At 35.5% G+C, this 27,770-nt stretch overlaps 2 protein-coding genes across 5 annotated transcripts; one reads left to right on the forward strand and one right to left on the reverse strand.

The window, feature by feature from the left end:
- Window positions 1–423: 423 nt before the first annotated feature.
- spg21 (SPG21 abhydrolase domain containing, maspardin) lies at window positions 424–6,393 on the reverse strand. 3 transcript variants are annotated; one of them, XM_048183699.1, is made up of 9 exons: window positions 6,245–6,393; window positions 5,740–5,804; window positions 5,259–5,420; window positions 5,004–5,084; window positions 4,759–4,904; window positions 4,567–4,675; window positions 3,552–3,659; window positions 3,274–3,414; window positions 424–1,141 (listed from the first exon to the last, which is right to left on the reverse strand). In XM_048183699.1, the coding sequence occupies exons 2-9, from the start codon at window positions 5,800–5,802 to the stop codon at window positions 1,016–1,018; spliced, it is 936 nt and encodes a 311-aa protein (XP_048039656.1). In that variant the 5' UTR covers window positions 5,803–5,804; window positions 6,245–6,393; the 3' UTR covers window positions 424–1,015. The 3 variants fall into 3 exon arrangements, with proteins under 3 accessions (XP_048039656.1, XP_048039657.1, XP_048039658.1); XM_048183700.1 differs by having other exon boundaries at window positions 6,220–6,344; XM_048183701.1 differs by lacking the exon at window positions 6,245–6,393 and adding an exon at window positions 6,163–6,183.
- Window positions 6,394–7,468: 1,075 nt separating this feature from the next.
- Window positions 7,469–26,893, forward strand: clpxa (caseinolytic mitochondrial matrix peptidase chaperone subunit Xa). 2 transcript variants are annotated; one of them, XM_048183702.1, is made up of 14 exons: window positions 7,470–7,824; window positions 8,389–8,540; window positions 8,679–8,796; window positions 11,049–11,203; window positions 11,308–11,470; window positions 12,760–12,801; window positions 14,819–14,995; window positions 16,476–16,640; window positions 16,759–16,847; window positions 17,189–17,353; window positions 19,883–20,185; window positions 20,652–20,744; window positions 20,855–20,961; window positions 25,844–26,893. In XM_048183702.1, the coding sequence occupies exons 1-14, from the start codon at window positions 7,770–7,772 to the stop codon at window positions 25,932–25,934; spliced, it is 1,875 nt and encodes a 624-aa protein (XP_048039659.1). In that variant the 5' UTR covers window positions 7,470–7,769; the 3' UTR covers window positions 25,935–26,893. The 2 variants fall into 2 exon arrangements, with proteins under 2 accessions (XP_048039660.1, XP_048039659.1); XM_048183703.1 differs by lacking the exon at window positions 12,760–12,801 and having other exon boundaries at window positions 7,469–7,824.
- The last annotated feature ends 877 nt before the right edge of the window (window positions 26,894–27,770 follow it).

Raw genomic sequence — 27,770 nt, forward strand, 5'->3', positions numbered from 1 at the left:
CAAAAAACATGCTTGTACTTTAAATAGGGTCAAGAATTGACTTGAATATATTTGCATGTCATAAAATCCCAATTCATTGATCTGATTCTTATGTAAACACTCTGATAAGACTTGAATAATACTGCCATAACAGTGTTTGTATTGTACGGAAATGCTTTAGTGGTTCATTTGTGATTTATAACTGTATACTTGTATTTACAAATGGTCTTTTCTCAACAGGGAAAGATAATACCAATAAACATTAGGTCAAATTATTACATTACAAACACTGAAAGGCAGATTTGTACCCAATGCAGAATTATTATTAGAATATATATATAAAAAAAATGTAAATGGCAAATCAGTTTAGCAAATGCAAAACTTTTAATTGAATTAATGCAATTTAAATTAATTGCAAATCTATAACAATTATCAATATCTGGCTTTTGTGGTTAAACAGCTTTATTTAAGTTAATAATGACACATTTTGACTTTTTTCCAAATCAAGGACTCCTGACAGGTCATTTGGAAAAAGTAAAAGATTTATACAATTTGGTGTTGAAACGAGTTTCATTTTATATCAGTGCATGACTCCAATAAACAACAGAGAAAATGATGCTGACAACATTCATACATAAAAAAACCAGAAACAAATACAAAACAGAAAACAACACCAACACACAAAAGGCAGAAAATTAACATCAAGGAGTAAAAAGTGCTGATTTCAACAAAGACGTGCTTTTTATGTATATTGTGTAAGGCAACCGGGTCAAAATATGGCATTCTATGAAAACTCTATGTAATCAATTTCACTTATTTACAGGCATAATATATCATATCAAAATATTGTTTATCTTCCATAAAGTAAAAATAGGCTCTTTAAAGTCCATTCACATTTAATTGACTTTAAGGTAATAGAAAAACAGAATACCGAAACGTGATCTCTGAATGTTGTGTAGCTAAACCAGGCCAAATTCAGGTCCTGATTCATCTCTCCATCATTCAGAGATTGTGTGTATGAAGCCAGTAGGGCTCTCTACGATTCATCATCACTCTCACTGTTGTTGCTCAGATTTGTCTTTTGCACCTCCAGCTCTTCTGCGCTGACCATCTCTGGACTGATGGCGGCATACCGTGTCCCATGAAACTGACGCAGGTGTATCTACAGAGTTAAAAAAGTACAAATTAAGCACCTGAAATCACAACACTAGATATCACTCACTGATTGTCACTCTCTGGTGTCTCCAGAATGTGTCTGTGAAGTTTGAGCTCAAAATCCCCCACAGATCATTTATTATAGCTTGTCAAATTTGCCCCTATTTGGGTGTGAGCAAAAACACACCGTTTTTGTGTGTGTCCCTTTAAATGCAAATGAGCTGCTGCTCCCGCCCCCTTTCCAGAAGAGGGCGGAGCTTTAACAGCTCAACAACAACAAAGCTGGAGAATCTCACGCAGCCAAAATGAGGATTGTCAGTAACGGTGTTCAGCCTTACATTGTTCAAACCGGAGTCGACACTGATGGAGAGACTCAGGAAGAAGTTACAACTTTTAGGACGTTTCTGAACGGTTAGTGGATAAATTTATGTAGTTGCTGTGGAGTTGATTCAACTCATCCACTAGCATGTGCCGTCATGTTTTGTGTTGAATTGGCCCTCGTTTGTGAAGCAGTCCGGCGTAAAATGACGGCATGATAACAACACTCTACTACAACAACTCTTCCTCTTCTCTAAAGCAACCCAACATGGCCCTGTCCCCTTTGTTGTGTGTTCTCAGGGGCGTGGTTTATGTAAATTTTAGGGTTTGTGATGTCATAACCCAGGAAGAAGCTTGTTGTAGTCCCTACCAGCCGTTTGTTGTAGTCTCCCTTTGCATTGAACTTTGAGTGTCGTAACTTTGCAGATGTTGTTTATGCTCAAACAGCAACATTACACACTAACTAAAGTTAAAAAAGTGAAATTATAATCAAGGACCCTTTTAAGTATCATACAAGTGTTCTATATGTCTTTAAAACAGACTGAGATTTATGTTGTTGTTCACTAGCTATGTTTGCAAATTTAACTTAAGTGCAAAACTGGAATATCACATTAAACATCTGCGAATCCATCCCATGTGTTCAAGAGAACAAAATCATCACTTCCTGGCAAATTAACAAAATATCTGTACTGTGGCTCTTTTTTCTCCATCATAAATGACTTTTGCCTCAAAGCGCACAGGCGAAACACAATGCCTGGTTTTTGGGAATGCAATTGTGTGGGAGTTCTCAAAGGTCATTATACCAAATCATTCTGATGACAGACTTTGGCTCCGGCATTTCAGAATGATAAAACCAACATTTAAGATGCTGTATGATGTGATTAGTCCACTTATCCAGTCCAATCACATCCTCTGTTGAGGCAAATTCAGTTTTTTGTTATGCATTGAGGGATTTATTCAGTAAATGTGTCTTATCGTATCCAGCGGTTTATGCGATGACCCAAAATTTAATCATGAGCGGTATGTTTGGTTCATATTAACAGCACATACAGCAGTAGGTACTGTATATTATGCTGCTGTCACTTTAATACACAGATCTAATATACACATGTGATTTCTTTCCCTGTGATTTACATACAGAGACATAACTGATTGTGTTTATGTGAACTTTGTGAGTATTTGACAGTTTTAGCGCAATATTACAACATGTTTGTCGCACTCGCTTTCTGTGCGAATGCTTTGTCTGTGTGCGCTCAGAAAACCATATATCAGAAGTTTACACTGATATGGCTTTAAAACACATGCAGATAATAAACTTTCATGATTATGAACTGCAATGTCATGTGAGCTTGACCGCGATAGAGATGATAATCAACATTAAATGTTTTGTTAGTTTTTGGCAGAGGATTCAAGGTTCAAGCTGTAGGCTCCACCCTCTTCTGGATATGGGGCGGGGAGCAGCAGCTCATTTGCATTTAAAGACACATGCACAAAAACAGCATGTTTTTCCTTCCACTCAAAAATGGGCATTTACAACATGATATAATAAATGATCTATGGAGTATTTTGAGCTGAAACTTCACAGACACATTCTGGGCACACCTGAGATTACATCTTGTAAAAAGGGGCATTATAGGTCCCCTTTAAATAACTGTGTTTCTCACACAAAGCTATCATATGGCTTTTTTGAAGCTTCACATTTTCTTTAAACACGATCCACAGAAGAAAGAAAATCGTTGGGGTTTGGAACAAAGCAAGGGTGAGTAAATAATGACAGAATTTTACATTTTGGCTTTTAATAACTTGAAACGGTGTACTCACTTGTATGTACAGGTTAACTTCTGCACTTCTGCACAGATAGGGGAAGTTTCCACCAGTTTTGAGATGAGCTCTTCTAGCATTAGGGTAAAGCTTATACATCTCTTCCTTTGCCTCATGTGACAGGGCACTCTGATCGAAAACCTGAGAGAAAAGAAGGTCAAAATCATTTAAACTGTTTTTAATAGTTCACTTCTATTTATTTTCTTGCCTACTGCAAAATTATGTCAATGTTACAGTTCCATACTTATGCACAGTTTATATATATATATAAGACCTACATCCATTATGGTGACGGCAACATCCTTTATCTTGTGAGGTTCCACATAGGAGTTTTGGCAGTTCAGTGTGAGTCGAGAGGCCAGTTCACTCTGGTTCAGGCTTTCCAGCTAAAGCACAAATAAACAGAGCCTGCTTTGTTAATAAATGAGCAAAGAGTGAGACAAATTTACTTTCACACATCAGTATAAGTTCTATTACCAACTACATCAATCCAGCGCAAGCACTAAATTTGACTTTATTTAAAAGGGATAGTTCACCCAAAAATGAAAATGATCCCATGATTTACTCACCCTCAAGCTGTCCTAGGTGTATATGACTTTCTTCTTTCAGACAAACACAATCAGAGATATATTCAAAAATATCCTGGCTTTTCCAAGCTTTATAATGGGAGTGAATGGAGGGCTTGTTTTGAAGCCAAAAATAAATGCATTTATCCATCATAAAAATAATCCATGCTCTTCTGCCGCAAACCGATGTGTACAGCCATATGCTGGAAGCTAGTTATTTTACTTTATAACATTTTAAATATGGATTTTTTTCTTACAAAAACCCATCGCTTCGCTTCAGAAGGCCTTTATTAACCCCCTGGTGTCGTAAAAACAGACCCCTTGTTCACTCCCATTATAAAGCTTGGAAGAGCCAGGATATTTTTGAATATATCTCTGATTATGTTTGTCTGAAAGAAGAAAGATACACCTAGGATGGCTTGAGGGTGAGTAAATCATGGGATCATTTTCTTTTATAGGTGAACTATCCCTTTAAGTGCCCTTTTTACTACCACATACTATTTCAGCACACTGAATGTTAGCATAGATACACGTTTAACAAAATCTTCATGATCATATTGATGTCCGTAGGGCAACAAATCAACATGGATAAACGCTCTGAGCTTTTATTTTTATATTCTTAAGAATTTTTCTGTGCATAATTAATTTTAAGTTGTAGAATTATACTTAGTTACACTAATTATAACATCAACGCTTTAAAAACAATCAGTATAGTAGAAGTACTCACTCTGTCAACCATGAAGTCAATTGCATCTGCCATTTTTGGGTCCACAGGTCCTTTGGCAAAGTTACCAAGCACAATCTTTTTAAGCATGAACGCAGGCATCAACCAGAAACTAGAAAAGCAACAGTGTTCATGAGAAAAAGTCCACAAGAACAGAGACATTACCACCGGATTATGTTATCAGTACAAGTCTACCTGTTTGCCGTCCATGTCTGGTTGAAGATCGATGTGTCACTAAAGGAGTTGCACAGGATCAGAGAGTGAACTCTGGGAGATTTATGCGTGACTTCAGCAAATTTCTGAGCCAGGAATCCACCCAGAGAAGCGCCAAACAAGTGCACCTGCACAGAGACAAACGGAACGATGGAGAACGAAAAACAGGTTGTGAAAGAGACTTGTGATTTCCCATTTGCATGCATAAAATTATCAATTTCCCATACCTTGTCTAGTTGTAAATGGTCTAGAAGCTTCCTAAATCCATCACAAAATTCCAGCAGATCCCAATAGACAGGATACTGGAGCTGGATACAGCAATATCAAGTTGCATATCATGGAAGAAACCGGAAAGCAAGCATTAAATGTCAGAAGATCAGCACAAGGGCATGTTAGTTACATAAATTGCCATGTCTGAAGCAACCAAACAAATCAATTGTTGTCTTCCAGCAGGTCTATAGATAGATGTGTGAGAGACATACCGAGATGACGCGGTAGCCCCATCCGGAGAGAGCCAGCACCTGCTGGAAGAAAACCTCTGCGGTGCCGCTCACGGGTGGGAGGAAGATGATGGGACATCTGATATTTTTCGGCCCAGCATCATACAACGACCAGACTTTACTGTCATCGTCATCCACAATTATCTGAAGAAGACACACAGGCAGGAACTCTCACAAATTTGCAACATCAGTATCACATGACACTGAAAAAATACATATTTTTATTATTTACATCTACAGCAGTTCTATGATTTTTTTTCTTTCATTTTAATTCTACTTTCTTACATGACAATGAACAATGACAAATGACAATTAGCATCCTGTTTTCTACCTTAATTCAAATGAAAAAAAGGTTGCTTAGATAGATAGATAGATAGATAGATAGATAGATAGATAGATAGATAGATAGATAGATAGATAGATAGATAGATAGATAGATAGATAGATAGATAGATAGACTTACTCTTTTCAGAGGTACAGTGCTTCTGAACCAGTTATAATCAGGAGATACTCTTATCTCCTCCATTGCTGAAATGCAAATGAAATGTCTGATTAAATAAGTGCAAGTTTCACATAATAACTGACATGACCAACTCAATACTTGAAATATAGACAAAAATAAGAGGTATTCTGTGAAATTTCATTTCATGTAAAAGATTAATTGTAAATCTTTACACCCCTTTCATGTATTTCACCATAGAAAACATGTGACTAGATTACAAAATGGTCTAGTCTAGTGAGTTCATGAACGCACATATACACTTCCCGCAATTATAACACTATATAAAGTGATGTTGTCTCTAAAATTATCATTAAAACCTTCATGAGAGTGTTTAAGATGCTCAAAAATACAACATCTGCCCCTACAAAACCATTGTTTGTATACATTTCACGGCGATGTAAATCAGGAGATCATTTCGAGCGATAGATGAGAGAATGTTACCGTGTTGATTCTTGAAATAAATCACCTTTTAATGCCTTTCATCCACGGATTTGAAAAACATTGTATCCTTTCGCTAAATCACATGACAGCAGCTTCCGCAGCCAGCAAACGATTGACTGCACACGATCACACCAGCCTATCAGCGACTGCTCGCTGCGCGCATGCGCGTTAGAGAGCGCTATTAAAGGGACAGTTCACCCAAAAACAAATTATTTTTTCACACTTTAATAAAAATCAGCATGTAGATTGCAAAGTTTATTTTTTTAGGTTGTTTAATTAGTAATCGTGTTCATCTTGAATAAACAATACAATACACCTTGTACTTTCCTCTGTTACAGTTATTTATTTCTGTGGTGGGGAGTGTGTATTGAACTGGTGTAGTGCTAGACTTGCTGTAACAATATGTTACAGATTGATTCACTGGCTTTAGTGATTTATCGATTCATTTGATTCATTTATAAAGGGTTAGTTCACCCCAAAATGAAAATAATGTCATTTATTACTAACCCTCATGCCGTTCCACACCTGTAAGACCTTCGTTCATCTTCGAAACACAAATTAAGATATTTTTTATGAAATCCAAGTGAGGCCTGCATAGCCAGCAATGACATTTCCTCTCTCAAGATCCATTAATGTACTAAAAACATATTTAAATCAGTTCATGTGAGTACAGTGGTTCAATATTAATATTATAAAGCAACAAGAATATTTAATAATATTAAATAACGACTTATTTAGTGATGGCCGATTTCAAAACACTGCTTCAGGAAGATTCGGAGCGTTATGAATCTTTTGTGTCGAATCATGATTCGGATCGCGACTTTGGCGCTCCGAACTGATGATTCGATACAAAAGATTCATAACGCTCCGAAGCTTCATTAAGCAATGTTTTGAAATCGGTCATCACTATATAAGTCGTTATTTTTTATTTATTTATTTTTTTTTATAAAAAATATTCTCGTGGCTTTGTAATATTAATATTGAACCACTGTTAACTGATTTAAATATGTTTTTAGTACATTAATGTATGCAGGCCTCACTTGGATTTCAACTAAAATATCTTAATTTGTGTTCTGAAGATTAACGAAGGTCTTACGGGTGTGGAACGACATTAGGGTGAGTAATAAATGACAGAATTTACATTTTTGGCTGAACTAACCCTTTAAATGAACTCGCGATTCACTGACCCTAACAATTCTTTGAATCTCCGTAGATTGATTCACTGACTCAAATGATTCTCTGTCAGAATGATTCAGTTAGTGACTCAAGACAAGAGTGTCATCAGTTGTTTACTTGTATCACAGTGTCTAGTTCAGACAGCAGTGTGTGTTTAGCTCAGCTGCATACAGCAGCTCCCAAAATAACGCATTTCGTATATTAATATGTTTGATTGATTTTTATGTAATTCACAGATTCGGTTTAAGTCATTTATTATTGTTGGGCCTGTACTGAATGGCTTTCAGTGGGTTAGCTCTCAGCTAGCGCTAACCTCCCAGCGCTTCTCAAAATCAACCGCTTCAGTTCGTTAAAAAACAAAACAACCCTGAAACATGTCGTGTACGTGTGCTTCAGCAGCGAGAAAACTCATAAATTCTGCTCATAAAGGTAAGAAGAAAGTCATATTTTAAGAAATATTGATGTTTGTTTGTTTCTTAGCCTAGTTAGTTTGCTAGCGCTGCTGCATGTGCGCTAACAATATATAAACAAACCATAAAGATACAAAAACATTTACATGAACATTCATGCAGAAACATAGATTCAAGTGCTTTGGAAAGTTAAAAAACAATTGGACAGTTGTTGACTATTATTGCTGTACATAAGCAACATGATCTATATAACCATGTTGTTTATTTAAATGTTCAACTACGAGCCATTAATGATTTCATTTAGGGATTGTTATGTTGTTTAAGGTGTCATCATTTATTTGGCTGTTAGTTTGGCCTGGTTGTTATTTCAAGATTCATAATATTAAAAATTAATAGCTTTTATTTGTCAAGACTTCTGCAGTCTGATAAACATTGTTTTATTGGTTGGATATTTGATTTCTGTTCCAGTAAAATTTAACTTTATGTCCCCTAGAGGCACTCTAAACAATATGATTTCATAACTGGCATCATGTTATTGTTCTTTTGAGTGTCTGAAGGTCTCGTGTTTGTGTATGTGACACAGGAATATCAGGCTCCAGAGTCCAGATACTGTCACTGAGCCGTCCGGGAGCTCGTGAGGTTCGTCTGGCACGCCGCATCCCCGTGAGGTCCTTCTCAGAGTCGGCTGTGTATTTTGCTTCAAAAGATGGGATGAAAGATGGAGATGGTGGAAAGGTAATATGATAGTGTTACTTATCATACACTCCCTGTTCTCTGATAAGGGTTTGAGAAGGAAATGACAACGTATCAATGTAATTATATTCATCCTCTTCCTGGAAATTATATTGTTTTAATCTTTGTCTTCCTTTTAAGAAATCTGTTGGTGAAGGAAGTGGAAAGAGAACCAGCTCTAATAATTCTGGCAAAGGAGGAAGTCAGCTGAGGTGCCCTAAATGTGGAGATCCTTGCACACATGTAGAAACATTTGTTTGTGAGTACTTGATTTATTTTTTTCTTATTGTTTTATTTGTATTTGATTTTGTTCTTTTTTTTTATATATATATATATATATATATATATATATATATATATATATATATATATATATATATAAATTGTTTGCCTGTTTTGTTTAAAGGATTAGTTCACTTTCAAATAAAATTTCCTGAAAATTTACTCACCCCCATATCATCCAAGATGTTCATGTCTTTCTTTCTTCAGTCGAAAAGAAATGAAGGTTTTTGATGAAAACATTCCAGGATTATTCTCCTTATAGTGGACTTCAATGGCCTCCAGACGGTTGAAGGTCAAAATCACAGTTTCAGTGCAGCTTCAAAGAGCTTTAAACGATACCAGACAAGGAATAAGGGTCTTATCTAGTGAAACGATGGTCATTTTTCAAAAAAAATACAACTGTATATGCTTTATAAACACAAATGATCGCCTTGCACGTGCTTCCGCTTTCCGTATTCTTCAAAATGTTTACACTGTATGTCCTACGCCTTCCCTATTCTACTTACAGAAAGAACGTGGCGCCAGTTTCTTTTTTTTTTTTTTACTTTTTGAAGAATACGGAAAGCGGAAGCACGTGCAAGGCGATCATTTGTGTTTATAAAGCATATACAGTTGTATCGTTTCGCTAGATAAGACCCTTATTCCTTGTCTGGTATCGTTTAAAGCTCTTTGAAGCTGCACTGAAACTCATTTTGACCTTCAACCTGTTGGAGTCCATTGAAGTCCACTATATGGAGAATAATCCTGGAATATTTTCCTCAAAAACCTTCATTTCTTTTCGACTGAAGAAAGAAAGACACAAACATCTTGGATGACATGGGGGTGAGAAAATGATCAGGAAACATTTATTTGAAAGTGAACTAATCCTTTAATGTGGGATTACTCAAGATGATTACCTAATTTTTTTTTTTTATTACTGACCTTGTTTCCAAAGAGTTATGGTTTCTTTTGGCCTCGTGCATGTTTAAGTAGGCCAGAGTGTTTACTGAACTAACTGTTCAATGCTAAAAATAAATCACACACAAGAAGTAGCTTTTTCATCTGCTGGTGCTTTAATTAGTAACAAGGTTTAAAAGATGCTTAGTTAAAAGTAAAAAATTCAGATTGCATTTTAAATTGAGACTTTATTATTTTAATTTTTTTTTCTTATTTTCTTATTGTTGTTGTTATTATTATTATTATTAATCACAAACCCCAAAATTTACATAAACCCCGCCCCCGAGAACACACAACAAAGGGGGCGGGGCCACGTTGGGCTGCTTTAGAGAAGAGGAAGAGTTGTTGTAGTAGAGTGTTGTTGTCATGCCGTCATTTTACGCCGGACTGCTTCACAAACGAGGATCAATTCAACGCTGGATTTGCACAAAAGATTAACATGACGGCACATGCTAGTGGATGAGTTGAATCAACTCCACAGCAACTACATAAATTTATTCACTATCCATTCAGAAACGTCCAGTTTCATTCTAAAAGTTGTAACTTCTTCCTGAGTCTCTCCATCAGTGTCGACTCCGGTTTGAACAATGTAAGGCTGAACACCGTTACTGACAATCCTCATTTTGGCTGCGTGAGATTCTCCAGCTTTTTTGTTATTGAGTGACCGAAGCATGAGCTGTTAAAGCTCCGCCCTCTTCTGGAAAGCGGGCCGGGAGCAGCAGCTCATTTGCATTTAAAGGGACACACACAAAAACAGTGTGTTTTTGCTCACACCCAAATAGGGGCAAATTTGACAAGCTATAATAAATGATCCGTGGGGTATTTTGATATGAAACTTCAGACACATTCTGGGGACACCAGAGACTTATATTACATCTTGTGAAAATGGGAATAATAGATCCCATTAAGTTCTGATTAATCGTGCAGCTCGACCAACCAGCCTATAATGGTAAAAATCCACTCACTCATTTATTTATAATTCCCATAATTCAAAAGCAGTTTCTTCAAAAGAGCTAATTCAGATTCCCCATTACGATGATGTCATCTTGAAGCTCCGCCCTCTTCTTGAAAGGGGGCTGTGAGCACCAGCTCATTTGCATTTAAAGGGACACACTCAAAAAGGATGCGTTTTTGCTCACCCCCCAAAAGTGGCAATTTTAGCATGCTATAAAAATGATCTATGGGGTATTTTGAGCTAAAACTTCACAAACAGACTTATTTTACATCTTGTAAAAAGGGGTATAATAGGTTCCTTTAATAAAATTACACTAAGATGTTATTTCTCTTGTGTAGCATCAACTCGCTTTGTGAAATGTGAAAAATGCCACCACTTTTTCGTGGTGCTTTCTGAAACGGATACTAAGAAGAGTTTGAGTAAAGACCCAGAATCTGCAGCAGAAGCTGTCAAGTTGGCTTTCCAGCAGAAACCCCCTCCGCCACCTAAAAAGGTAGATATTCATTTAACTTTGAGATTTGAAAGAACACCTTGTGACAGGATTATCTAGCTGGTTGTCTCCAGCTTTGTATATAATCTCTCTGTTTTTTCACCCAGATCTTTGCTTATCTGGATAAGTATGTCGTGGGTCAGGACCATGCTAAGAAGGTTCTGTCAGTGGCCGTTTACAACCATTATAAACGCATCTACAACAACATGCCGGCAGGGTCCAGACAGCAGCAGGTGGAGGTGGAGAAACAGGCCTCCCTCACTCCTCGAGGTTTGTACTGCAAAGTGTTCGTGTGTGTGTGTAAAACACACAGAAAGTAGGAACAGGTGGTTTTCACTAAACAGGTCTTATGTAAGAGAATCATAGCCATTAGGAAATGAATCTATTAAAGGATACAAATTAAATTCGTGTCCTCAGAAAGCCAGGTTTCACTCTGCCAGCTGAAAGCAAAATGAAGAAGTGACCCTAAAACAACTAAAGCAACTAAAACACACAGATATTTGTGCTTCAAAGACAACATCAAATTAAAAGGGACTCTTCCAGCTTTTTAAATGTACATTTATTTAAATTCAAAACATAAATATAAGCAATAGTAGTAATAATGATCGCTGCAACTCCTTCTCTACATTAATTTCCTCTGAATATACTGTTTTACCCAGAAATGTCACATTAGTAGTTACTGTATATTACGCTGCTGTCACTTTAATACACAGACATAACCGACTGTGTTATGTGATCTTTGTGTGTTTTTGACATAACCTTATATGTATTTGACCATTTAAGCACAATAAGATGTGAAAGAGAACTTGAGTTTAATACTCACGGGACGTGCCGTCTGACAGACAGCTTTCTGTGCGTGTGCTTCGGATGTGTGCGCTCAGAAAACCATATCTCAGAAGTTTACACTGATATGGTTTTAAAACACATGCAGATAATAAACTTTCAGGATGATGAAGAACTGCAATGTCACATGAGCGTGACCGTGATAGAGATGATCATCAAAATCAAACAAATGTTTTGTTAGTATCTAAGGCATGAACTGTAGGCACCGCCCTCTTCTGGAAAGGGGGCGGGGAGCAGCAGCTCATTTGCATTTAAAGACACATGCACAAAAACAGCATGTTTTTCCTTCCACTGAAAAATGGGTATTTACAACATGATATAATAAATGATCTGTGGGGTATTTTGAGCTGAAACTTCAGACACATTCTGGGACACCAGAGACTTAAATTACATCTTATAAAAGGGGCATTATAGATCCCCTTAAAGTGAAATTGTCTTTTTAACCATTTTAGTTATTCCATGTTTCAAATTAAGGACTAGTGATAGTCTTCTTGAATCATCTAATCTTCTCCTTCAGAAGCCATTATAACCTCCATTGTGATGTGTACTCTGTCCATTCGTATCTAATCCAACAGCAGCATTTTATGATATCTATCATCATTTGGCATTTGTACAATTCATAAGCATTTTTGCAGCAGTTTACTTAACTGGTCAAGGTTTCTTGTTCTGTGAGAATTGGTAGTGAATTCGTCGTAACTGTCCTCCTTTCTCTGTAGAGCTAGAGCTAAGGCGGCGAGAGGACGAATACAGGTTTACAAGTAAGTGTACGCCAACATCCATAATCTTATTGTCCATACAGTATGTGTCCTTTAAACCATTTATTTTTCAAAACAAATCTGTTTTGTGTTGTTTCAGTTTGCTTTGATTTATGTTGGGTGTTGTACAAATGCCAAAAAAAATCACGTAGTCAGTTTTCTTCATTTCCTTTAACCTTTTACATTGTTGAAGTGTTATATTATTGCATAATTATGTAAGTGGCCATGCATGTATCAGAAAGAATGCTGTCATGTTTTACCAGTTAAATGTCCTAGTGACCTGATTTGACTGCTGGTTCATGTGTTGCTTTTGTCATATGCTTTCAGAGGTTCTTGTCACAGGAAATCCCTGTAGATTAGAGCAGCTGTGCACACTAAGCAATTTGACCTTACCCGTTAACAGTGCACAATGCAACTAGTCTTTACTGAAGAAGAGATTTAACATTTTGTTGCTGTTATTATTACTGTTATTTTAGTATTATTGATATGCTTATTTGTGATTGGCAAGATATTTGTATTTAAAATTTGAGCTTTTATTTTTATATTTTGAGTGTTTATTTTAGATTTAGTAATTTTTTATGTGCTTTTGTCATGTTTTATAATATTTCTGTTTACTCTAATTTATTATTTCATTTTTAGTTTTAGGGATTTTAGTACTTCAACTAAAACTTTACACATTTTAAGTTTTTCATCTAATATTTATATTTGAATTTATTATATAAAATGTAAGTATATGTAAGTATTGTTTTGATTATGACTTTTGTAGCAATATTTTTTTTTACCATATGACTCATAAAGAAATGTTTTATATATTTACAAATTTATATGAAATCTTAAATAATACACATCTTTGTATCAAAGTCTTTTTAAGTGGTTTAACAGAAATGTGAGTTTTGGATGCTTTGATTCAATCCCTCTTTGTATGTCTTGCCCTATAGACTATTGACCTTTTTTAAGTGCATTACTGTAAACTATAGATAAATGGATATCATAATATAGAATCAAAGATACATAATAAAGAATCAAAAGTTCATAATTTATGCTAGGGGTGTACAATATTGACAAAAAATGATGTCTTTATTTTATAGGACTTTCTCGATAACGATAATTAGACAATATTTTGCTGAGTGTGTTTAATGTGTTCGTACCTTGGCAAGTTTTGGGCTGCCGTGACTCCTAAAGTTTTTGATATTCTTAATATTTTGTGTGGTGGTTAGTTCGCAGCAGTGACAGAAATTATCTTTTCCAATAAGTTTAAGTTGATTTTTTACCTTTTTAGGGGCATTTTTACTGTTATACAGCCATTTTTTAAACCTAATTAAATGTATGCATCATTTTTGTGTCAAATTCTTTTAACTCAATAAATTCAGTTAGAATAATAAGACACAATAGGGCTGTTACCAATCAAATGAAATCTGTATCAACAAAATTCATCCTTTCTATGCAGAGGAAACAGAAGCTGCACCTGAATTGGCATTTAGATGCATTTACACAGACTGTTTAATGCAGTTACAAATACATAATGTTTTGGTGTTTTAAACATAAAACGTTGAATATTTATATTTTTATGTTATTTAAAAAATGAAAAGTTACTTTAAATGTAAAATTAAAACTGCTAGTAGGTGGCAGCAAGTCATTGTTAATGAGTGAGTCATTGAGTTTCAACTGATTAATTCAAATGGCTGATTCATTTAGGAATGAAACATTTGATTGTCTTAATGAGTGAGTCATTGAATCATTCAATCAAACGATTTGTTAATCATCTGTTGCTCAGAGATGCAAAACAGTTTTGTTTGGAACTATTTTCATCATCTTGAATGCTGGGTGCAATCGTAATGCTTTTTAATAGACTAAATCACGCAGTGAAAGTGTCTAAATGTGCAAGTTCTTGTCTAACCTACTAGACTACATCACGTAGAATATGTGTGCAATCTCTAGGTTTGTTTTTGTAAAGTGAGGGACATACTCGATAATTTTATTTTTTGTTTGTTTATTTGCTGTTGTTGTATAATTTGTCCAGAGCTGCTCCAGATCGCAGGGATCAGTCCTCATGGAAATGCTCTGGGCGCCTCCATGCAGCAGCAGATGAACCAGCAGGCAGCTCCAGAGAAGAGAGGAGGAGAAGTGCTGGACTCCACACACACCGACATCAAACTAGAGAAGAGCAACGTAGTGCTGCTGGGCCCCACTGGCTCTGGTGAGACTGAAACACACCCTCGGTGTTGTTTACGTTTTGACAGAAGTCTAATTTATTAAACGGAGCAGAGAGTACTTTCAGCAAGGACACATTAAATTGATCAAAAGTGACCGTAATAATACAGTAATGACATTTATAATAATATAAAAGATTTCGATTTCAAATAAACGCTGTGCATTAAAAAGTCTGTGGAAATGACAGAGTAGACGAGGATCACTTTCATTTTAAAACGCACTACTGTAAACGGGGCCCAAGACTTGTATTTTGTAAAGAAAATGCTTTTATTTTAAAAAAATATATATTATTTTTATATAGAATATTTTTCATATTTTAATTTTTGTATTGAAAGTATGGTAAATACTGGTAAAATGTACCAACGATCACATGTAAAAAATAAACACCTGTAGCCCATCTGAATTATATAGCAATTAGGCTATCCATCTCATAGTGAAAACTATGTAGCCTTCCAAAATTTCATTAACAGTAGAAGTGAAATCTCTATTTTTATGTGCATATTCCTTATGATATTCATTTTCATGTTTTCAGGTCTTAAAAAGGTCTTAAGTTTTAAATTTGATTTAAAAAAAAATGTGCAGCACCCCTGTTTTGAACTTTCTAATCTAAAAAAATGTTTTTACAAAAATATCAAGCAGCAGCACAACTGTTTTCAACATTGATAATAATAAGAAATGTTTATGCATATTAGATTAATTTCTGAGGAATCATGTGACACTAAAAACAGGGCGCTTAAAGAATTAGATTTTAGTTTAACCCTTGAAAAACACCCATATTTATGAAAAGGTACTTAAAAAGTGCTTAAATAATTGAAAGACAATATATATGAAATTAATGTTTAATTTTATTAATGAAACAATCTTTTCACGCTACAGCCCATCTGATATACATATAGAGCCATTTTGCATGGCTATGAGCATGATATTGCTCATATAAATATCTAAGTATATGATACAGCTTTCATTCTTCAGGTCAATCAAATATCAGTTTGAATAAGGAAAGCGATATCTTTGTCATAGTATGCTTTCAATGATTAAAGTTACAACAGTTATTGCATATGCTGCACTTTTTTGTACCCTTTTTTTTATTAGTTTAATTTTATCTGTTTACCTTTTTTTTTTTTTTAGAATTTGAAAGATGATAAAGATCTTGTTTGATAAGTGAGATCTTTGATTGTAGTCCTTGAAAACCAAAAAAGTAGTGCTTGAAAAGTCCTGGAATTTCATTTTACAGTATCTGTACGAACCCTTTCCATCAAAGGAATAAATTATATTTTTAGAACATGTTATTTCATAATATATCTGTTTTTACTGTATTTTTTGATCAAATAAATGCAGCCTTGGTGAGCATAGGAGTCAAGACCTCTTTCAAAAACAATTTACCGACCTTAAACCTTTGAACGTTAGTGTATGTTTTGAGTGTGGTAATGTGGAAAAACTAGAAAGCTAACTGAGTTGTGTGACAGGGAAAACACTTCTGGCCCAAACGCTGGCCAAGTGCCTGGATGTTCCCTTTGCGATCTGCGACTGCACCACCCTCACCCAGGCGGGGTACGTGGGAGAGGACATTGAGTCAGTCATCGCAAAGCTTCTGCAGGACGCCAACTATGTGATCGAGAAAGCTCAGCAAGGTAACAGAGACTTCCTGTGACATTTGCCCACATGTAGGAATGTATCCAAAAACCACATGTATCCAAAACCATGTTGTGCAATGAGTTCTTTTATTAAAGATGTTGAAATTGTTTTTAGGTATCGTGTTCTTGGACGAAGTGGACAAGATTGGCAGCGTTCCTGGGATCCATCAGTTAAGGGACGTGGGAGGAGAAGGAGTGCAGCAGGTTGGTAATTAAAAACAAATGAGTGTCTAAGTGTCCTAGATTACTTCAGAAGTGCCACTGATATTCAGCTGAACTTTGACCTAAATCGCAAGAAAGCTCACATGGCTGTTAAAGATTTACAGAAACACTGTTTGTTATTCTTGGAATCTCACTTCTGTATTTCTAGTGTACTACTAACAGTAACGTGTGATGTATTTATTTTTGCATAATGATGCAAATAATTTTTATGGCTACAGAAAACAGATTTAAGTCATACCTAAAAATCTGAGCAAGATTTTCAAAATAACCTAAACTGTGATCATGTTTTTGTTGTGATGGATAACGTTAGGTTATTTTTGTAGGGTTTACTGAAGCTACTGGAAGGCACTATTGTTAATGTTCCTGAGAAGAACACCAGGAAGCTGAGAGGTGAAACTGTGCAAGTTGACACCACCAACATCCTGTTTGTAGCATCAGGAGCATTTAATGGACTTGACCGTATCATCAGCAGGAGAAAGAATGAGAAGGTAAGTTCTGAAAGAAGGTTGACACGGAACAACAAGGCTTTATTCACAAAATTATGAAAGACTAGCTTGGTTATCTTAAATTTAATATTTAATTTCCTTTAGCAAATTTATTCTAATGTATAATAAAAGTATGAATCAATGGACCAAAGGCCTTAAATGATTAGTTTACATCACCCTACTCACCCCCATGTCATCCACGATGTTCATGTCTTTCTTTCTTCAGTCAAAAAGAAATTAAGGTTTTTGAGGAAAACATTCCAGGATTTTTCTCCATATAGTGGACTTCACTGGGGTTCACTAGCAAAATGATCGGCCATTTTCAAAAAAAAAAATTTATACACTTTTTAACCACAAATGCTCATCTTGCACTGCTCTGCGATGCGCCACGCATTACATAATCGCATTGGAAAAGTCACGTGTGATGTAGGTGGAAGTACCACGGTAGGGCGAAAAACGTATTTTCTCCTCCAACTTCAAAATTGTCTGACATCATTGTTTTACCTTTTTTTTGTAAAGGCCGTTTGACTTAGTATTTGTATGTTGCTTTGTAGACACCGGATCGGTACTTCTGCCTACATCACATGTGACCTTTCCAATGTGGCGCATTGCAGAGCTAGTGCAAGACAAGCATTTGTGGTTAAAAAGTATATAAATGTTTATTTTTTTAGAAAATGACCGATGGTTTATCTAGATGAGACTCTTATTCCTCGTCTGGGATCATGTAGAGCTCTTTGAAGCTGCACTGAAACTGACATTTGGACCTTCAACCCGTTGAACCCCAGTGAAGTCCACTATATGGAGAAAAATCCTGGAATGTTTTCCTCAAAAACCTTCATTTCTTTTCAACTGAAGATAGAAAGACATGAACATCTTGGATGACATGGGGGTGAGTAAATTATCAGGAAATTTTAATTCTGAAGTGAACTAATCCTTCAAGAAGTATTTATTTTTTTGATATAGGGTTTCAGGATTGCATAAACAGCTGTTTTAATGTTTTGGGTTATTAGAGTTTTCTTTTTTTTTTTTACTGAAAAATTAATACTTTTATTCAGTAAAGACTCATTAAATTGATCAGCGTGAACAGAAAGCATTTTGTCAGTAGCAGATTGAGTTCTCTTTTGCAGAATTGCGGCTTATTGTGTTTTTCTTTTTCCGAGCACATATATCGATCCGGTCTTATCGTTCATCCATATTTCTTTATTAATAACTTCAAACAGTCCCGCCCACTGAAATCTGCACAGATTATCATACGGAAATAATTACAACACATTTTATTGAATATAAATGGTCTCTGCGGCAAAAGTGAAAGTACCTGGTGAAATGTTTTGAAATGTCTCTTGGCACAGCAGAGCACCAGTTTATGTTTCAGTCCATTTTTTTTTAATACACTATATTGCCAAAAGTATTGGGACACCCCCTCCGAATTCAGGTGTTCCAATCACTTCCATGGCCACAGGTGTATAAAATCAAGCACCTAGTCATACAGACTGCTTCTACAAACATTTGTGAAAGAATGGGTCACTCTCAGGAGCTCAGTGAATTCAAGCGTGGTACCGTGATAGGTTGCCACCTGTGTAATAAGTCCATTTGTGAAATTTCCTCACTACTAAATATTCCATGGTCAACTGTTAGTGGTATCATAACAAAGTGGAAGCAACTGGGAACAACAGTAACTCAGCCACAAAGTGGTAGGCAACGTAAAACATAAACCCAGTGCGCAGAAGTCACCAACTTTCTGCAGAGTCAATAGCTACAGACCTCCAAACTTCATGTGGCCTTCAGATTAGCTCAAGAACAGTGTGTTGAGAGCTTCATGGAATGGGTTTCCATGGCCGAGCAGCTGCATCCAAGCGTTACATCACCAAGTGCAATGCAAAGCGTCGGATGTAAGTGGTGTAAAGCATGGTGTGGAGGAACTTGACTGGCCTGCATAGAGTCCTGACCTCAACCCGACAGAACACCTTTGGGATGAATTAGAGCGGAGACTGCAAGTCAGGCCTTCTCACCAACATCACTGTTTGACCTCACAAATGCGCTTCTAGAAGAATGGACAAAAATACTATTATTAAGTTATAAAAAGGCTGTTACAAGGGTGGGCCAACTCCATTTTAAACCCTATGGATTAAGAATGGGATGTCATTAAAGTTCATGTGCACGTAAAGGCAGGCATCCCAAGACTTTTGGCAATATAGTGTATATATACATACTTTTAAATTTTTGCTGCTGTTCTAAAAATTGTTCTTTTTGCCATTGATTCTTGTTGTGACACTGAAAATGCACATGGCCGGTACAACTTAAACTACTTTGTCAATGCCAGATGTGGCTCGTGAGCCATAGGTTCCCGACTGCTGTTTTAAATTGTAATAATATTTTACAGTATTTACTGTATTTTGATCAAGTAAATGCATCCTTTGTGAGCATGAGAGACTTCTTTCAGTAACATTAAAAAAAAATTCTGAGCCTAAATTTCTGAACAGTGTTGTATACATGTATATATGACGTGCCCTTGCCTTTATATTCCATATGTAGTACCTTGGGTTTGGAACACCGTCTAACATGGGGAAAGGTCGAAGGGCGGCAGCAGCGGCTGACCTGGCTAACACCACAGGTGGAGAGGTGGACGCAGTGGCCGAGATCGAGGAGAAGGACCGACTTCTGAAACACGTGGAGGCCAGAGACCTTATTGAATTCGGCATGATTCCTGAATTTGTGGGTCGTCTTCCCGTTGTGGTTCCACTGCACAGTCTGGACGAGGAGACGCTGGTGCGGATCCTTACGGAGCCACGCAATGCTGTTGTGCCTCAGTATCAGGCTCTCTTCAGCATGGACAAGGTTGGTACCTAATATACAAACTAGGCTGTCAGTAGATTGATTTTTTTTTTAATTGCGTATTTATTGTGAAATTAATAAGCATACATCATTTATCTTGTTTAACACATTTATTTTGTCATCATTTGCTATATCCAGCAAAGTAAACCATCAGATTGATGGATGATTCTCACAAAACTGGAGATGCCAAACCCTAAAATTACAAAATAAAATGTTAATAAAATAATAATTCAAAATAAGATTTTTTTTTTTTTTTGTCCTATCTTTTTTGAAAATTTATTTTATTATCATTATTATTCTTTTTAATTATGTTAATATATTATTAATACTATATTTATTTATTCAATTTGTTAATATAAGCAATTGGTTGCTTTATAGTGCTACAAATTCAGCAAATAATGTTATATAGTATAAGATAAAATGTGGCATAAATGAAAAGAGAATGTGCTGTGTGTTTGTTTTGTATTAGTGTGATCTCAACGTGACACCTGACGCCCTCAGAGCGATCGCCAGATTAGCTCTGGAGCGTAAAACCGGAGCCCGTGGGCTTAGATCCATAATGGTGAGAGAATGCTGTTTTTGTTGCTAGTATTGATTTCACTTCCTCAAATGCATGCTTGTATAATGATGTGCGCTCTTGTGATGTCATTTGCTGCCACTATTTCCCAACAGGAAAAACTGCTACTCGATCCCATGTTTGAGGTGCCACATTCTGATATTGTGGCAGTGGAGGTGAACAAGGAAGTGGTTCAAGGAAAAGCAACACCTCGGTACATAAGGTGAGAGCTCACATGACCTAGTTTATTTTGTCATCTTATCTGTCGACAATTATTGTTTAAAACCACCTCTGACACACCTGGAACTGTAGACTGTTTTCAGGTGTTTTTGTCTTCTGAGCAAATGTTCTGAGTAGAAAAAATTAAAATACTATAATAAAAATACCTTCAAATTGGTAACACTTCACAATAAGGTCTCATTTGCTAACATGTAATAACTAATATAAACTAACAGTGAGCAATATATTTTTTTAAAAACATTTATTTATCTTTGTTAATGTTAGTTAATAAAAATACAATTGCTCTTTGTTCATTTTAGTTCTCGATGCATTAACTAATGTTAACACATACAACTTTTGATTTTAAAAATGTATTAGTAAATGTTGAAATTAACTAAGTTTGAAGTCTTAGTTCATGTTAACTAATGTAGTTAACAAATGAAACCTTAATGCAAAGTGTCAGGAAAAAATGAAAGTATATGCATGCATTTGAAGAATTCATTTTGAAGATACTTTGATCTTTTATTTATCTATTTGAACTGTAATGCACATTGCCATTAAACAATTTTATCAAAAACATTTTAACAATATATATTAATCAGTAAACATAATATAGGCTAGAATGGGGCTAAAGGCACACCTTAAGAAAAAAAACATGCTTTTCACTACTCCCATAGTGTATGATTGCAAAAAAATATATATGTTTGTAGTGAACATTGATGGAGCAACGGATTTTGCGTGAAAATAATTCATAAATGTAGTTAGTTTTGTTTACAAATCTTATAAATGTATGAGGTGGTGAGGGGGGTCTTTTACCCCACAGACACATGGGACAAAAGACACATGGTATTGATACATATACTTTGTTTTTAATAATGTCTAAGTTAATACTTGTTCAAAACAATCACTTTAGCAAAATTTGTACTATTTTTTTGTTTATTTTGATAAATAAAATAATTTTGTTCAATATATTTACATATAATCATGTTAATTATTGTGCCTTTCGCCCCAACAGCAGCAGCGGTTTTTACCCCAAATACCATACTTTTACATATTCTTCCGTTATTGATAAACTGTTTCTTTAATTACCTTTAACAAAACTGAAAATCATTAAAAAGACCTTTGTTTTAACATGTGAACATTAATTTAATTGATTCTCATTTGCTACTTAAATCTACAACATTTTAAAAATATATAAAATAGGGCTGTTCAACGATAACCGTGGTTATCGTGTACAAAATAAGAGTCTGTGTTTACATAATATATGTGTGTTTGTTTTGTGTATAATTATTATGTATATATAAATACACACACATACATGTATATATTTAAGAAATATAAGCATGTATGTATAAATATATTTATATTTTTATATATTTAAATTATATATAAATGTAAATATTTGTATAGAAATATACGATTTTTTCTTAAATATATACGTGTGTATATTTATATATACATAATTATACACAAAACAAACACACATATATTACGTAAACACAGACTCTTATTTTGTACACGATAACCATGGTTATCGTTGAACAGCCCTAATATCAAATATTAAATCAAACTAGCTCAGAATCAACTTTGCTCTGCTGCCTGCGAAGATCAGACAAATTTGCACGTGCATCTTGAAAAGCGGATGTTTAGGAAAGTGCCGCGGCAAGTTTTTGTGCCATCTAGTGGTTTAGAGGAAAATAACATCGGCGCCTTTAGCCAGGTTGTACCCTAATTAAAATCAAGAAAGAATTTTATCTGCTCAGTATATATATATATTTTTTTTTTTATGCAAAGAAGTAATGGTTCCTCATTGTGGGTTAATTTAATTACTTCGTAAATTGTTGTTTGATTTGTACACATTGAGAATTTGTAAATACACTTGATAGCTAAAAGGGTTAGTTCACCCAAAAATAAAAATTATCCCATAATTTACTCACCCTCAAGCCTTCTTTCAGTCAAACACAATCAGAGCTATATTAAAAAATATTCTGGCTCTTCCAAGATTTATAATGGGAGTGAATAGGGCATGAGATTTTGAAGCCCAAAAAAATGCCTCCATCCATCGTAAAAGTAATCCTTACGACTTTAGTGGGATAATAAAGGCTTTCTGAAGAGAAGCGATGCAATGTTTATGTTCAAACAAATAGGGCTGGGCAACAAACTCAAGCTCCTCTGAAATTTCTCCTTAAAATTTTTCATTTTAGACTCCTAATTCGTGACCAGTGTTTTGTTTTGCTCTCTCCTCTGCACCAGTGTTAATTTCGTTAATGAAAACTATGACAAAAAATGTTCATTGACGACCTTTTTTTCCATGACTAAGACGAGACAATGAGAGGCGACACCAATTTCATTTAACGATAACGTGACTAAAACTACACGTGCAACATCGTTGACAAAAAAAGACGAGACTGAAATGTGGCCAAAAGATTAAACACTTGACCAAAATCACTCTTTTGAAATCACTTTTTGTTTTTGTCGAATAAAGGAGACAAAACATTACAGACTGTCTTTACGAGTGGCCACGCTTACGGTTGCCAGATTTCCAGAATTTAATCCCACTATCAGAGCTTTTCTGTTAAAAGAACACGTTTTACTTAATCTTTGGAATCTGGCAACCCCGCACTGAAGCGCGGATGATCTGAAAACACAAGTAAGCTGGAGTTCAGCGCTCTTCATTTGAGATTTTCTACTTTAATTAAAGTATCTATATTGCGCTGCTCCTTTACTGACTAAATCTGGGACCAAAGTGAAGGCTGATATCCAGCAGTGGTTCTCAAACTGACGTACGTGAAAAGTGCCGTTCATTTTATTCTACTCCACCTTAAAATAACATGAAAACTGAACATGTATTTCTAGCAGGTAAAATTTTGTATATACACGATATTCAATCAAATTACCTCATCTTTCGCGGTCTAAACTGACTGCACCCACACAAGCCAGCATCGTGCTACATTGTGCTGTTCTCGACAATATAACGTTACCTTTGTGAAAGTGGGGATTTTCACTTATTAGAATAAAGAACAAATATAGACACAGACTGCATGTAGATTTAAGATTAAAGGTGCCCTCGAATGAAAAATTTAATTTACCTTGGCATAGTTAAATAACAAGAGTTCAGTACATGGAAATGACATACAGTGAGTCTCAAACTCCATTGTTTCCTCCTTCTTATATAAATCTCATTTGTTTAAAAGACCTCCGAAAAACAGGCGAATCTCAACATAACACCGACTGTTACGTAACAGTCGGGATCATTAATATGTACGACCCCAATATTTGCATATGCCAGCCCATGTTCCCAACATTATCATTATGAAAGGCATTAGACAAGGGCAGGACGTCTGGAGCTGCACACAGCTGAATCATCAGACTAGGTAAGCAAGCAAGAACAACAGCGACAAATGGCAGATGGAGCAATAATAACTGACATGATCCATGATAACATGATATTTTTAGTGATATTTGTAAATTGTCTTTCTAAATGGTTCGTTAATGTTGCTAATGTACTATTAAATGTGGTTAAAGTTACCATCGTTTCTTACTGTATTCACAGAGACAAGAGCCGTCGCTATTTTCATTATTAAACACTTGCAGTCTGTATAATTCATAAACACAACTTCATTCTTTATAAATCTCTCCAACTGTGTGTAATGTTAGCTTTAGCCACGCAGCATAGCCTCAAACTCATTCAGAAACAATGTAAACAATATAACAGTATACAATACTCACATAATCCGATGTATGCATGCCGCATGCATGACGAACACTTTGTAAAGATCCATTTTGAGGGTTATATTAGCTGTGTAAACTTTGTTAAGGCACTGTTTAAGGCAAGCGCGAGCTCTGTGGGCGGAGAGCACGGGATTTAAAGGGGCCGCAGCATAAAATCGGCGCGTTTATAATGATGTCCCAAAATAGGCAGTTAAAAAAATTAATTTAAAAAAATCTATGGGGTATTTTGAGCTGAAACTTCACAGACACATTCAGGGGACACCTTAGACTTATATTACATCTTTTAAAAACATAATCTAGGGCACCTTTAAAACTCTCTTCGATACAAAAACATACCCTTCTGCTAGTTACTGTTTTAACGTTGATCATATTATACCAGCAAGAATATTGCCCGAATATAATATAATATCCTGAATATTGATTTTATACAACAAACAAAAGGGTAATATTAAGTGATTTTAAAACCGCATTTTAAACCGTATTGTCAGTATTTTTACTCTATTTTGCAACGAAAGCAACGAATCGTCAATGATTCAATGACCCATTCATGAATACAGCCGCTCGCTTTGATACTGAAAGAATGAATGACTCGATGATTCACTCATAAAAACAGTGACTTACTGCCCCCTACTGGCGGTTTTAATGTAATATTTAAAAGTATCACTTGGTTTTATCATTGTATTTATTGAATTTTTACATTTTACAAGGGTATTTATAAAGGTAAAAAAATGCACTGGAAAAATCGATTTTAAGAAGGCAAATATTGTCCCTTAATGGAAATGTGTAACTGCAGTCTAAGTGGAAAAGAGGGTACACAGAAGGATGTTAAAGTCCCTCAGGGGGTACGACACTCTAGAAAGTTTAAGAATCTCTGAAAGAGGATATGTAGCAATTACTTTTATGATGGATGGATGCACTTTGGGCTATTCACTCCCATTATAAAGCTTGGAAGAGTCAGGATATTTTTAATATAACTCTGATTGTGTTCGTCTGAAAGAAGAAAGTCATATACACCTAGGATGGCTTAAGGGTGAGTAAATCATGGGATAATTGACATTTTTGGGTGAACTATCCCTTCCCCTCTCAGAGTAAACCAACACGCATTGCTGTCTCTTTGAATTATTCTCATTGACTGTTTTCCCCTCTCCACTCAGAGCTCCAGCTAAAGACCCATCTGAGGAGGAGTATGACTCTGGAATCGAAGAGGAAAACTGGACGAGACAGGTTGATGCCGCCAAGAACTAAAAACTACAAACCCGCTTTCTTCAGCTGATTGTTTGCCGCCTCAGTTTTCCTAAGGGTCCATTTCTCACTGTACGCTTGTGATGATTCATTACTCACTTCTGTGAACTTATGCCATCTCTACCCTCGCTTTATGTAATCATGGCTTAGAGAAATAAGTTTAAAGTCTGCCCTAACTATCCTCCTAAAGAGATGTGAAATGTAATGGATTTTATTTTATTTTATTTTATTTTAGTTTCTCTTTGCCTTGCTTGGAATAAAATTACACATTTGTGTCACACTGGTTATAGTTACTGTAGCAGACAGTGTCTCCAATATGACAGTGGTAAGTCAATTTTTGTAGTTGAACCACATGTATAATAATTAAAGCCCCACCTGCATATGTATCTGATGAAGGTCTGTAATTTAATTTTGCCTCTATATGAGCTGACTTCAAATTTGGCGCTTTATTTTTTCCTTCACTCAATGCTGTGGACTAAAAGTGGGATTTTTAGGCGTCCAGTTTTCTAATACACTTCTATTAAGCTGCTATTTGCATTTGTAAGGGTCAAGAAAATCAGTAACTGGCTGGAACTTCAAGGACATGCCTGTTGTCACCTGATCAATGTGTCATACTTTCTGTCATTATTCACAAAGACGCCCAACGATGAAAGATTTATTTGTATCCGCCGGTTTAAACAACCAAGTGACTTTGGTCTCTTTGCGAAGGTTGTACGTCAGTAACTGCAGTAGTTGTTACACTGTCCCAGTGTAATTCATTTTTAATCTCTTCACAGAAATGGATTTCTATGTCTTTTGAATTGCATTGTTATAGAATATACTCACATTAATGCGAAGTGGGACTGGGTTACTTTTTGCATAGAGAGAGTAGAAACCATGTATGTTTTTGATCCTCGCCTGTCAAGTCAAAGGATAGATGTACAAAAAAAATGTAGGAATAAAATGTAAATATTATCACTGAATGCAGGTCTTGTTGTATTTCATTGAACACAATAATGAGCATTAAAGAAACTAAATATGACATTACATAATGGACAAACAAAATACATACAACACATTATGAAATATAACATTAATTAAAGACATAAAAATGTAAAATCTGTCATTTATTCACACTCATGTTGTTCCAAACTAGCATTATTTTCTTCCATGGAACCATTTACTTTTCAGTCATTTACGTTCACTGTATGATAAGATGAGGAATGTGAATTTTCAAGGTCCAGAAAGGTAGTAAAGATTAAAGTACTCCATGTGACTCCAGTGGTTTAACCTCAATTTTATGAAGCGACGCAGGCGCTTTGTTTGTGCAAAAAAAAAAAAAAAAATTTTTACCACTTTACTTAGAAAATTATTGATCTGCATTGTGCGTTCACGAGAGCATCACGACACATGCATTTTGTGTTCACGGGAGAGCTGACGTTGCGTGGACATGCATTGGATAATACTATTTTGTAAATAAAGTGGCAATTTTTTTTTTTTTTTGTACAAACAAAGCATTTGTGTCATTTCAATATTTTTTTTATTTAAAGGATTAGTTCACTTTAAAATGAAAATTACCCCAAGCTTTACTCACCCTCAAGCCATCCCAGGCGTATATGACTTTCTTCTTTCTGATGAATACAATCTGAGATATATTAATAAATATCCTGATGCATCCGAGCTTTATAATGGCAGTGAACGATACCAATGAGTATGAAGTTCAAAAACTGCATCTTAAACGTACTCCACACGGCTCCAGGGGGTTAATAAAGACCACCTGAAGCGATGCATTTGTGTAAGAAAAATATCCATATTTTTAACAAGTTATAAAGTAAAATATCTAGCCAGACTGCCGTTGAA

Source organism: Megalobrama amblycephala, linkage group LG3 (assembly GCF_018812025.1).
Source record: "Megalobrama amblycephala isolate DHTTF-2021 linkage group LG3, ASM1881202v1, whole genome shotgun sequence".
NCBI lineage: Eukaryota > Metazoa > Chordata > Actinopteri > Cypriniformes > Xenocyprididae > Megalobrama > Megalobrama amblycephala.